The sequence below is a fragment of the Melozone crissalis genome, unplaced genomic scaffold, assembly GCF_028551555.1.
Source record: "Melozone crissalis strain CALT ecotype California unplaced genomic scaffold, PUWL_Pcris_2 ptg000013l_1, whole genome shotgun sequence".
NCBI lineage: Eukaryota > Metazoa > Chordata > Aves > Passeriformes > Passerellidae > Melozone > Melozone crissalis.
This window is the reverse complement of record NW_026535791.1, coordinates 62330649-62343669: the sequence shown is the minus strand read 5'-3', so window position 1 is coordinate 62343669 and position 13021 is coordinate 62330649. Positions and strand designations below refer to the sequence as shown.

The following is a 13021-nucleotide window of genomic DNA, read 5'->3' as shown; positions in this document are numbered from 1 at the left end:
CCAGTCTCAAAATTCTGTTCTGATATTCCATTGCTGCCTGTATTAGTTTGATAATCCCTGGAGAGAGGGAGGAAGGAGAGAGATGTCAGTGAAAGCTAGAGATGATGAGAATGCCTATGCTGTCAATCAATCCTCTCACATGTGTTATCTCCAGTTTTCCACTCCTCACCTAGACCAGTACAACTGACTCCTTTTCCCTACACTTCAGTACCCTGGGATCAAGACTCAATTACCAATAAAACCTGTAGAAAAACATTACGAAGACAACAACTAGAAGCTGATCAGCTTTCAAGTGAGTATTTTTAACAAATGAGGACACCAGAAGATGCATGACATTCCTAGGAATCCTGGGTGCCAAGACAGCAGTGTAACCCAGGGAGACACTCAGAAAGATCATACAGAGCAGGACTAATGGCAACTGACTTCACTGTGGACAATGTCCTTACAGTCCATGCACACCTTTGAGACCAGAGATCTTGGCAATAGAACAAAATGCTGCAAACTGCTAATCAAATTATGTCAAACTTAAAAATAACACAGTACCAAGCCACTCAACTGTCACAAACAGTTTGTAAATTACAAGTAGAAAAAACTTCCAAGTACAACTAAGAAACCTGGCTTTACCAGGTTCCCTTCAAGCTCCAAATAATTTGGAATTTGATTATATTGAAGACACTCTTCCTACAGCACACTACTATCCATGAAAACAGAAATATCCATGGCTGAGGCTGTCTCAGAAACAGGGTTTCATGCATAGAATCTGCATTTCTCCTTGGCCTGGTAATGCACAAACAAGTCCTTGGTTAAGAGTTATAACTTATCTTTGCCAGCAGATCTATCAGACATAAAGGCACCTTTCTTACTCCATTAGATCAAAGATAAATCAGTGAAGATGCACTAAGATGGATGACAGAGTCAATGTGACAGGCTATGAGAAATCATTTTCTGAGTGCTTGGAATAGATGTGCACAAGACTACTTTTGTCAAGGACAGAGAATGCTGTGGTTTTGAAGATGATGAGAGCAAGGATACAAGTTTCAGCTGCACAAAGTATCTTAAGAAATTTTAATACAGAGGCAATCTTGAAGATTTAGACAGTTTGAATAGAAGTATTGAGAAAGAGCTCCAATTGCAGATCTAAGTGACAGGGAAGATGAAGTTCTTGTCCCCAGCAATCTTTTACTTTTTTGTTAAGGGATAAAAAAACCCTCCTTAGATAGGTTTGTATCATATGGAAAGATGAAACTGAGAGAGAGACTACAAAACAGTAACTGACTGCTTGAACAGCCGGAAATATTAAGAGCATGGAGTAGTTAATCTGTCAGAGGAGTACATATAAGCAGGGGAGTAGAAAGAAGGATACATGAGCCACTCAAAGATAGGGTAAAAAACTGCCTGGATTACAAAGACAAACTTTTATCAACTCTAGCACGGAGAAATAAGTGGTCTTAATAACCAGACTTCATAGAATTAGATTAATTTAGAATGGAAGGAACTTTTTGAGATCATCCAGTTGAACACTGGCACACACTATCACCCCCACAGACAGTAAAAGCAAAACTAACTTCTAAGAGCTTTCAGAGACATTTCATGCAAAACCAAAAAAACCCCAAAAATCAGCTGAGATATATCAGGCCCTATCCCCTGCAAGACTATGGAAAGAATAAAGCAAGAAAAAATACAAATAAAGCTTAGAAATCAAAGCCTGTGAAAAGAAAGATCATGCTACTAAATGAACCAAAAGGTAAGCAAAGTCAAGACACAGGGAAAATGTCTTGCAGAGGGGAAAAAAATAAGGGCAGGTTTTATTCATTATTTCTTTAAAATGTTAATAGGATCACAATTCTCGAGTTCTCTGCCTAAGATCATAAAGGGAATTATGAAAAGTAAGCCTCCAAAAAATCATTAAGTTTGAAAGAGTCTTATGATTATGCTATAGTATTTACTCTTCAGGCAATGCATTTGACATCACAGCAAATGAGGCACAAACAAAGATCATGAACATGTTAAACAAAAAGCAATATCAAAATTTTCTCTTCTACATTACTAATTGAAAACAGGTGCCGTCTTTATTATTCAATCCTGAAAAAGTCATAATGAGAAAAGAACACTCCTTGCATGCGAGGAACAGAAATCCTTTCATAATTATGTTCCATTCAGCAATCACTGACTTAAAAGACAAAAAAAAAGGAAAAATAACAATAGCGGGTTCTTTACAAGTAGCAATTTTATATTAGAGCCATTGATTTCATCAAGATATCTGTGATTATTACCACTCCCATCACCAAGCTGCTCAGCCCAGCAGAGTCTCATATTTAAGTTTGGCATCCCAACTCACAATAAAAGGTGTTAACAAAGAAATGTATCTCACTCAATGCTTACAGCTTCAACTGAAAAAAACCTCCAACAACACATGAAAGAACCTTCTGGCAAACACACATGAAGCAGAAACTAGAAACCCAATATCCTAAAGCTGCTGATGAAATGAGGGAATGGATGGGAAGCGCTCAGAACACATGAACACAAACTGTTTTGCCAGAGCTGAGATCAGAATGATGCAATTTGAAGACTATGAGAGCTAGCAATCTTAATTTGAAGATAACCTTCAAGATTTAGATAGTTTGAATTAGGGGATAAGCAATACAAGACAGACCTTGTATTTTTCAGACCACTTTCCTTCCTTGACACACATACCTTTCCTTTGCATAAAATCATGCAACTGCTACAGTACAGGCATTTTATTCATCCACGTGAATTTTGAGCTACTTTTCCAAAAACAAGAAAGCATGCTCAGTTGTTGCATCACTGAGCAAGAAATTAACAACTTCAGCTTGCTCCTGGAGTGTATAAAATTTTAAGAAAGACAATGGGTCACCAACACTGAACAGTGCTAGTAGATCCCTTTTACTTCCCTACCTCTATCTTAGGCCAAGAGATGACACTCTGACCCCACAGTGCCCTGCTCTGCCTCTTCTGTACAGAGGTACAGAAATACAAGAGATCTTAGAACATCTTAGACACACAGAGACACAGGGCAACTGGATATAATTCAGTCAAGTCTGAAAACTCCAATTTTCAAAAAAGAAAATCTGAACAAAAAGAATCAGATTAGTATTTTCTGCTTTAGCTGAACAGTTACCTGGCTGACTGAACTGATCTTCATAAGCATCCAGCCAATAAAATCTGAACACTTGATCATCACTTTCCCCATTCACCAGTGGAAGGAGATTGGGGTCCAGTTGAACTTCTGCTGCTACTAGATCAGCTTCATCCTCATCAATTCTGTCCCAACATGAGAGACCTGGGAGAGAACAACTTCTGCAGGTTTTGCAGAAGAATAGAAAAACAATTAAAACTGTGCCTTTGCTATAATTACCATTTTGCTTTTTTCCAGGCCTATATTCCCACACCTTCTGTTTCTCTTTCCACTACCAAGCAACATTCCCAACAGCTGGGTTACCTCAGGTTTCTTCTGCAAAGAGGGATGGAGTGACAAAGACAGAAACCCACATTTACATATGGGCCTTGAGACACCACACACAGGCTTTGAAAATCAGTCACCTGCTATTTCAGCCTTGGTCAATTCAATTCTTCACATATCAAATACACCCACCCGTCCATACAAGTTGCTTAGTGGGAACAAAGGATTATTTCAACAAAACTACCTTTTCAGTCATTAGATGTTTAGGTCTTTTTCATCATTCAACTATTTTACTGTTTCAATATTTTGTTATGGAAACATATGATTCAAGATTTTCCAAACATTAAAAAAAATCCAAAATCAGGGAAAAGCCCACCTTTTTTCCTATTTCCAAAAACATAGCTGTCTTTGTCTTTTAGCAACAAAACTTTTACCTACATCTATTACAAAATACTTTCAGATTTAGAGTAAGTATTGCTAGAAATTCCTTGGTTTTGCTTACTGACATCAAAGTTCACTATTCAACACTTACATTGAGTCACCTCAGTGTGTGAAATACATGTTGTCACATGCTAGAACCCAAAAACATCAAATATTTTTCAATTAAGTAGCTATCAGCATGTTACTATTCTTAATGTAACTATGAAGAAAAAAGCATTGCATAGCATTATTATCATTCTGTCTATATCACAATTATCCCTGTGGCAAAGACAAATATGAAGCTAAATCTAAGGTGAATGGAAACTGAGAGCCCTCTTAGTGGAAGAATAAGAAGAAGCAAAAAAGATTCTTACAAGGCAGAAGTCTCTTTCATCTCTGATTCCAGCTGCTCTGTCTCTTTCTTCTCAATTTCACTGTCTCTTTTCAAGCTTTCAGCTGTCTCAGGTACAGTTTCCACATGCTCTGCTTCCATAGGTTCATCAAAGTCCTCCTCATCAAAATCCATCATTCCCTGATCATCATCTGGAAGTGCTGCAGGTAGAACTAAAGGCTGGAATCATCAAAATGACACACTGCATACTACAGCAGTATGCAGAGATAGCACACTATAAGCATGACCATAATATACAGTATTGATAGCTTAAATATGATACTTTGTTCTATCTAAACTAGTACAATTTAACAAGTGCTTTAAAACTACTAGACCATATTTAAAGAGTTTCCAGAATTGGGTTTTCATTTACTTTTGATACCTTTAGTAGCTTTCTCTCCTACTGCCTTCACCATTCTCTCATTTTCTATAGGTTTTTGTACATGCTTGGTGTCCTCATTTTCAGGGACTCTGACAGATTTTGCTGTATTATTGGGGTGTTTAGGATGAAATGAAGCTGGAGGAGGAGTTTCCTTTCTGACATGAGCAGGAGCTTTCTTTGATATAGGGGTGATTACCTGAAAAACATTTCCACCATTAGTTAAAAATAATCTTGTAAGAGCAAAGAAGAAAAAAATAAACAACAAAACTTTCACTTGCTATTTGCAGATCAAGTAACCACGGGTAGAGGAAAAGTTCCACATATTTTGCACCATGAGCCTCTCTTACTACATCTCCCCATTTTGTCCAATTGCTTCTAGTTTTGATGACAACTGTTAAGATGAGCAGCACTGGTGATTATTTTCAACATAAGAGCTGATGTCACAGAAGGTTTCACCAATGAGACATATCTACACCACTCCATTTTCCTTCTATAGACCATTACCAACTATCTCTTCATATTTCTAGCTATAAAGTCCTTTCCATTTACCAGAAATCCTAACAAAATGCTAGCCCTTCCATCCTCAGCAGCCCATCCTCCTCTCACTCCAAAATCTTCCACTTGGGCAAACTTCTATCCATAGCAACAATTTTCCATTTGTTTTCCATTTGTTTTCCATTTGATTGGTTTCTTATCCTTTTCCACACTGCTGCTTATTTCCCATCCTCCTCTCCTTGCCACAAGGGACTTTTCTGCTCTTTGGAAAAGAGACAGAGCAGAAACTCACCTTCATATGATGCACTGAACATTGTAACAACAGTTTCACCGGTCAAATGCACCAGCTACAAACTCCTACTATACTACAGACACAAACTAATTGTACTGTTTATGTGTTCACATGAAAGGCAATGCAGAAAAAAGCACAAAGTTACACTGTAACACTGCTATGGAGCTTAAGAGAAAGTTAATTTCCAGGAAGAGAAACAAAAGTCAACAGTATTCAAATCAACAAAAACACAGATTAGCGCTTATTAATAATGAGAACATTTTTCCCCCTTTACCTCAGGAGTTTGGGACTGTACAGAGAAAGGATTGAGTGGTACTCCAGCAGATCTTTTCCTTTTCAGCACTATAACTGGTGGTGGACTTAGCTGAACTGTCTGAATATTGAAAGAACAGAGACAGTGACAAAGGTAAAAGTTGTTTAGTGTTTTCTTTTGCCTTGGTTAGTAACATTTTCCATCCAAAAGAAAGAGAGACACCAATACTTTTGGCTGATGAAGAAAACACCTCCTGATATGAAACCCAGCCCCATAAAATAATGTTACTTGAGCAATGAGCCCATGAAGACACATACTAGATGTTTTGGGAGAGGAAACAATCTGAGGAAAAGTGAAACAGTTTTCAAACAGTGAGAATTTCAATAGCTAACTGCGCCTTTATTGCACAAGTATCAGAATAATTTGTGCTGTTTTTCATGCCTGCTGAAGCAGTAGTATTGAAGATACATGTCTCATGAAAGACTGAAATGCTCTTTTAGTACTGTTCCACTAGAGGAAAACACAACTTATTTACAGATATTTTATACTCGACCTTACCAACAGCTAGTAACGACAGAAATTTTACAAAACAAATAACAAAACAAAAAAAAATTAGTAGCTAACTAATATTTAAGTAAATAGAAGCCATAGTGCAATTATTTACCCTATTCAATGTTCCACAAATTTGACAGCATTAAATTGCATTTCTTTAATGATACCAGGGGGCAGGGACAGCATTAGTCATGGGGGGTTTTATAGCCTCAATCAGATGTCATGAAGAGGAGTAAAATAATAAGAGCACAAAACTAAGAGAATAACTTTACATTGGGACATCGTATACCCTTTACTGGGCTGAAAAAACACGTTCAGCTTATTATGGTTCAACACATTCCACCTCAGTATCTCACCATTACAGGCAGTTTCGACATTTACATGTGAGCAATCCTTTTGGTTTTAAGAAATCTTGCTCAAAGGGCATCACATATTTGAGACAGTCCAACCCTGCACTCCTGCCTCCAAGGGAGTGTTAACCTGGTTCCCTGCAGGAAATCATGGGAAGCAGGAGGCAGACAGAGGTTCAGGTTACATCACCTGCTGAAACACTGCTCCCTCAGCTCCTCCCATACAGCTCACATGGAGATATCCTAAGCTGAGGTGTGGTGACAGATACACAGCACACAATTCAGAGGCAGCCAAGTCCTCTTTCCCTCCACACTGACTCAAACCCTGAAGGCTGCATTAGCACAGCCTCCACATCATCTTGATATAAAGATCACCATCTGCAATCAGGTGATGGAGGTATTGCCTTACCAAGCAATGCAGTCATGCAACATCTGCACAGTGGAGACAACAGTACACACATGTGGAATATATCAATGAGATGTGCTGTGGATGAAATCAGTCTTAGATTGTCTAGTTTCACAAAAAAATGTATTTTCTTGGTGTGTTCCATGACAAATTAATGGATTAAGGTTGTTTCCAAGAGATTTTATTAACATACTTACTTCAGCACTAATATCTTGAAGAATATCCCCCAGTAAATCATCCTTGGACAGGTCCACAGTTTTCTGTAAGGTAAGAGTAGCCAAACAGGTCTCAGTTACATGTGCAAACCCAATCAGGAGAACAGCAGTTAATGACTAGAGGATTTCCACAAAACACACACAACACTTTCAGAAGTGCTCCATACACAAGGGATCATAATAGAAGTTTGTCTCACTAGACACAAGAAACTAAAGCGAGACTTTGGTTTACTCCATTCTCACTAAAACTGTGAACAAGTGAGAAATATTTAAATTCAAAAATGTAAAAACTTACATCTGTGTTTTTCTTCCCAGCACTGGCCATAAACATAGACTTAATTGTGTTTGGCTTTGATACCACGGATTTTTTCACATTCTTTTTATCAATTGTAGATGTTCTGCCACCTTTTCCTACCAAAACAAAAAAAATTTAAAATGTGAATTTCATGTAAAAAAAATCAATGTTTACAGGTCCAGTTATTAAAAGGGGCAGATAGCCAAGGTAGTCTGCCTCTTCTACCTTTGCACTTCTGGCTGAAAAGAAGCCTAGTCATCTTTCAGCTTTGTAGCAGCTGTCATGCACACACAAAAAATGAAAAACCCTCTCATAACCCTCTCTTTCCTAATCATGTCAGAGATGCCTTTTGCATACTCCAGAAAAAGGACAAAGATACTTCACATGGAAGGATTTCCAGGGAATAAAAAATGAGTGTCCAGGAGTTTGGCACTAGGCTTGGATTCTCAACATCAGACTCAGTTTCTCAGTTTGCCACCAGATTACATTAAAAAATGGGAAAATCATATGATCCAAGATTCCTACGAGCATGCAAGTACTTCAGTGGTGAAGAGAAACCACACATCTTTTAGGCACTGGCTTTGAAAACCAAGAGTCCTCCCAGATGCATTTTTCCTAGAAGTGAATCCCCATTCCACAGCAGACTGAGCAGCAGCGCCCCAGTTGTGCTGAAGCAGCTAACAGTGATGTGAGCTCAATTTGTGAGCCTCCATCCTCTGCAGCACTGGGGCTGAATAAAATCCACAGGCACCAGATGACAGAGCTTCAAGTAAGAACACAAAGTAACCTGTCATTTGGCCATATTTATCACATTTACTGATGGCAGCAAGTTGCCCATTTTGGGCACCTTTTAAAAGACCCTGGCAGACAGTCTCCAGTGGGCACATGCAAGTTACCTTTCTTATTGGAAATAAGAGCATCATCATCCAGATCTTCATCAAAGATTTCCCTTCCATCTTCTACATAACCTATCCCATCTGTAGAAAAAAATGTTTAAAAACTGTGGTTTAAATTCTGTCTTCTGATATTCCTGAGTTTTTTACATATTCAAACATTTTTCCCCCTTTAATACAGAGCAAAAGTTACAAAAGTAAGTATTAAAAACTACAGCACTCTCAGCTGTATCTTCTACTAGACTAAATATATTCTTACATATTTAATTAGAAACTATCAAAACCAGTACTTTTTTTGTAAAATTGTAACACTGATAACTGGAAATAAAATTTCAACAACAGGTCTTCATGGAAAAATATTTTCATTACCATCCCAACAGACTACTATGAGAACAATCCAAGATTAATTTCCATTAAAAGAATGCCTTTGTCTTGTCTCCTAAAACAAATTTTAAGAATGTACTAACAATAACTTACCTCAAAGCATGAACATTATGAAGCCTAAATGAATTATAACACTAGAACCAAAATAACTCTCCAAATTAATCTTAACTTACCATCATCAACAATCCAGTCATCATCCTGACGGTCTCTGACCATCTTGGAGTATTCATCCTCATCTATTTCATCATAAACACCTGTGAACTCCTCAACCTACAGTTAAGGTACACTGAGGATTAACAGTTTCCAGACCATCAATACTGCAGATCATCAGGCAGAATGTAAGAATCCCCAAGAATGCATGTAGGGTTCCTACGCTGCTGCACTGTTCACAACTTTTGGCAGTCATAAAAGACAAGTTATCAATTCTTAAAACTATCACAGTATACTGAAACTCAAAATCTACTGAAGCCCTGGCAGAGATTTCATTTGAAAGCTACTTGCTTTATTGCTCATTTCATTACAAAAAAAAAAATTTAAAAAATAAAAAACCTAGCAGTGAAAACTTGTGCCCTTGGCTCTAGTCTCAAACAGCAATCTGAGCTGAACAAAAAGGAAAGAGATTTGATGTACCCAAGAAGAGTGTTCACAGAAAATTTGCATGTTAATGATCTAAGGACTTCTGGTTTCTTTACATTTATTCACCTCAATGAGGAAGTAACTTCCTGTTGGCACCAGACTGGACAATGTTACAGTATCAATGTTACACTGACAGATTTTACTTCCACCACTTAAATTGGGGTCTATTTGTGGAAACACAGCATATCAATATTAATGGATTTCAGTCATGTAAAGTTCTGAAATTAAAGTTTCATATAATTTGAGATTTTAAAAAAAGGTACTTCCTATCATAACATTAATTATGCAATTTCAAAAACTGGTCCTTCCCTACAGCATAGTTCTCAAGCAATGGCAGTTAACAAAACTGGGTTAGTTTTGAAAACAGAAAGAAACAAATAAATTATATTAGAAAGCAGAAAACTACAGCTACACTCAGAAAAACATACATGATTAAAAACACAAAAGCTGATCTGAAAGGCTTATTTTGGTTCCTCTAACTTTTACATATCTTCTCAGCTCACATGCACTTTTAATTAAGAAGATGACGAATTTTCACCTCATATTTTAATTTTTCCCCAGCTTTGGCTTTTTTCAGACGTTCAAGCGCTTCTTGCTGGCCTCTTCTATTCTTCCTCTCACGTCTAGAACGTGATGCTGCAAAACTTCCAGACTCACTCATAGCTGTAATTAATTAAAAACAAGATAAATTAGTTTAACAGCGAGGTGTTAGTTTTGGTACTTAAGTGTCAGTGATGCATTAATAGACGATTGCAGTTTTGCTTAAAACCAAAACCTACTTGGCTAAAAGCTCAGTCACAGATGGCTCTTCCTAAGCCAGTTCTGGAATGATGCTGAGGGCATGGCCTGACAGGGAGCTCACACAGCCCTCTCATGCCAGCTCACATTCAGCATGAAGCTACCACCTCATTTCCAAAGCACCTCTCAAATCCCATCAGCCTCTCCCTGTAAGAGATCCCCCACCACCCTTTCCTTGGGAATTTCCAGCTCCTTTTATTTTACATGTCTCCATGACAACTCAGGAACACCAGACTTGGAGAAGGCCTACACTGCTACAAAGCACCGATGTTTTTAGGCGGTTTCCACAACGTTTGAGTGTGACCAGATTGAGACAAACTAGAAATCTGTTGACAGCTGTCACCCCATTTCCTCTTCCACTTCCTTCCCTCCCAAATGCTCTCCCCAGCAAGAAGATGCTTTGTACTTCTCCAAAGGAGAAAGAAAGATGTTTTCTTCTTCTCCAGAGGGGGAGGAACACTTATCTGACCAGAGGGAACAAACGGGCCCAACCCAAGTCCTAGCAGCACACACACAGCCCGGGCACAAGGCTGCGGGCTCGGTGTGAGGAGCTGCACACCCGGTGCCGGCACAGGAGCCCCAGGCGGGCAGAGGAGCCGGGCACTCCCCCCTGAGGGCAGCAGGACATCACCCTGTGACCGGAGCTGCTCCCCGGCAGCGCGGCTGAGAGAAGGCCGGATCGGCATTGCTAAAAGGGACATCTGCACTGCCTGCTGCCCTGTGGGGGAGAGCAGCACAGACCGCTCTGGGCGCGGGTATCTGTGTCAGTGCTCCGCCTTTACTGCACGCCTCAGGCAATGCGCTCCTCTGGGACACGCGTGCTCCAGCCCCAGCCGGGGCCACCCGCGCCCGCCACTGCCCCCTGGGCTGAGAAGCGACCGGGCAGAGCCGCCCCAGCCCGCGGGGCTGCACCGCCGGCGCGGGGCCGTGCGGCCCGAGCCCGTCCCCGGGCGGATCCCCCCGTTCCGCGCCCGCCCGGAGCGGGTCCCGCCGCTGGGGCAGCGGGGGCGCGGCCCCGCCGAGGCTCCCAGAGGGACGCGGGACCCTCGCGCGGCGCTGTCCGCCCCCACCACGGCCGACCGACCGACCGCCGCGCACGCGCGCTCCCGCGCCCGGTGCGCGCGCGCTCGCCGCCGCCGCCAGCGCTGCTGCCCGGTCGCCCCCCGCCTGACAGCGAAACGCCAGCGCCTGCGAGGGACGGGGACAAGGACAGGAGGACAAGGACAGGGGACCCGGCCGCCCCGCCGTCCCCGGGTCTCACCGTCCGGGCCCCGAGCGCCGCTCTCGGCCATGGCGCTCGCGCCAAAGGCTCCCGAAAGTGGCGCGAGACGGGAGCCCCGCGCGCCGCCGCCGGGGCCGCAGCCAATCAGCGGGCGCGGGGGCGGGGCCGCCCCGGGCGCGGAGGGAGCGCGGCCCGCGGAAGGGCGCGGCCCGGCCCGGCCCGCCCAGCGGGGCCCGCGGCGGGAGCGGCGCTCGGCGCCGGGCGGAGCCGCTTCCTGCGGGCGGCCTGCACCGCCGGGCCGGGCGTGGCCTGCGCTGCCGCGGCCCCGGCTTGGCCGGCGTTCTTTTGGCGCCAGGCCCCGCGAAACCCGCGAGTGTGAAGCGCCTGAGCAGGGCTCCATCTGCTGCAGGGCCCATAGCCCGTACGGGTCCGGTGCCGCAGCTGGGGCAAAGCCATGTTTAAATGCTTTGTCATAAATATATCTGAATGTCACGTATAAAATACATCTCCTGAGCTGGGAGAAGGCAGTGGTCGATGCCAGTTGGATAAAGGCTGGAGCCAGGCTGGAGCGTGAGGGTGAAGGATCACCTGCAACAACGTTAAAAACGGGGATTTCACACACGATTTCCATCGACCTGTAACCCTTGAAGGCAGAATAGTGATCATGACAATATTAACTTATGTAGGAGCCATGGTCTTCTTTTTGCATATTTGTGTAGGATGCTCTATCACAAGTTTCAGGAACTTCTTCAGTAAATGACTAGAGTCTTTCAGAGGCTGGTCAGCTTAGTGACAAAATATGTTTATATATATTTATATATATATTAATGTATATATATATATTTGTGTGTGTGTAAATTTACCATGCACATATAGTTTACGTATGTAAATATATCTATTTTTAATATATTATATATATATAAAATAATATTGGATGCCCTTCTGTTTTCCAAACCCCTTTTCCTTTTTATTTTCTTCTTCACTACAAATGGAAAGAGGAAAAAGGTAGATTCAGACTAGATTTCTGATATCTCAAGGGGCCAAGTGTGTGTAAGGCTCTGAGAAAGGACCCGAAAGTCCTGAAAAAAGTCTCTGAAAAAGACTTTTGTTCTTGCATACCCCTGACTTGGTCAGGGTGGGAAGGTGAGGTATGTTCTCTTCATTTTGATGATACAGAGATATCTTCACTCAAATGTGTCAAGAGTACTTACACAACACCCTTCAGCTGAGGATCAAGGACTGTGTCCAGAAAATTACATATTTCAGTTTCAAGCAAAGATGGGAAAAGGTTTTAGAAGCTTCAATTAAAACAACTGAAGTGTTACAAGTCCTCTCTTCTAAAAGTGTTCACATCTGTCTGTGTGTGCATTCAAAAACCCAGGGAAACTGATGGGGTTCGTGCTGTTTCACCACAGATTAACCTCAATATTTTGTCCAGAAACATCAGTGCTGGCCAGTCATTACTCAAAAAACTTACCACCATCATTTGTAGAATTTTGTGGAGAAGCATTTACTGCTTGTGAAAATTTGCAGACAGTGACTCCAGCTTCTTGCAAAGGCAGGTGGCACCACAGGGCTCTCTCCTTAGGGCTGATATCCTGTTGCAGAAATGTGAA

The 13021-nt window shown here is 41.6% G+C and overlaps 1 protein-coding gene across 1 annotated transcript in view; it reads right to left on the bottom strand.

Annotated features, from left to right (window-relative positions):
* The window catches only part of POLA1 (DNA polymerase alpha 1, catalytic subunit), a 187236-nt gene extending 175727 nt beyond the window's left edge, over positions 1 to 11509 (bottom strand). The window contains 10 exon segments of the mRNA XM_054271899.1: positions 3140 to 3318; positions 4216 to 4393; positions 4615 to 4810; positions 5676 to 5774; positions 7160 to 7222; positions 7473 to 7588; positions 8369 to 8449; positions 8923 to 9019; positions 9924 to 10048; positions 11445 to 11509. Of these exon segments, the coding sequence (XP_054127874.1) occupies positions 3140 to 3318; positions 4216 to 4393; positions 4615 to 4810; positions 5676 to 5774; positions 7160 to 7222; positions 7473 to 7588; positions 8369 to 8449; positions 8923 to 9019; positions 9924 to 10048; positions 11445 to 11475 (1165 nt within the window). The 5' untranslated portion in view covers positions 11476 to 11509.
* Between the last annotated feature and the right edge of the window lie 1512 nt (positions 11510 to 13021).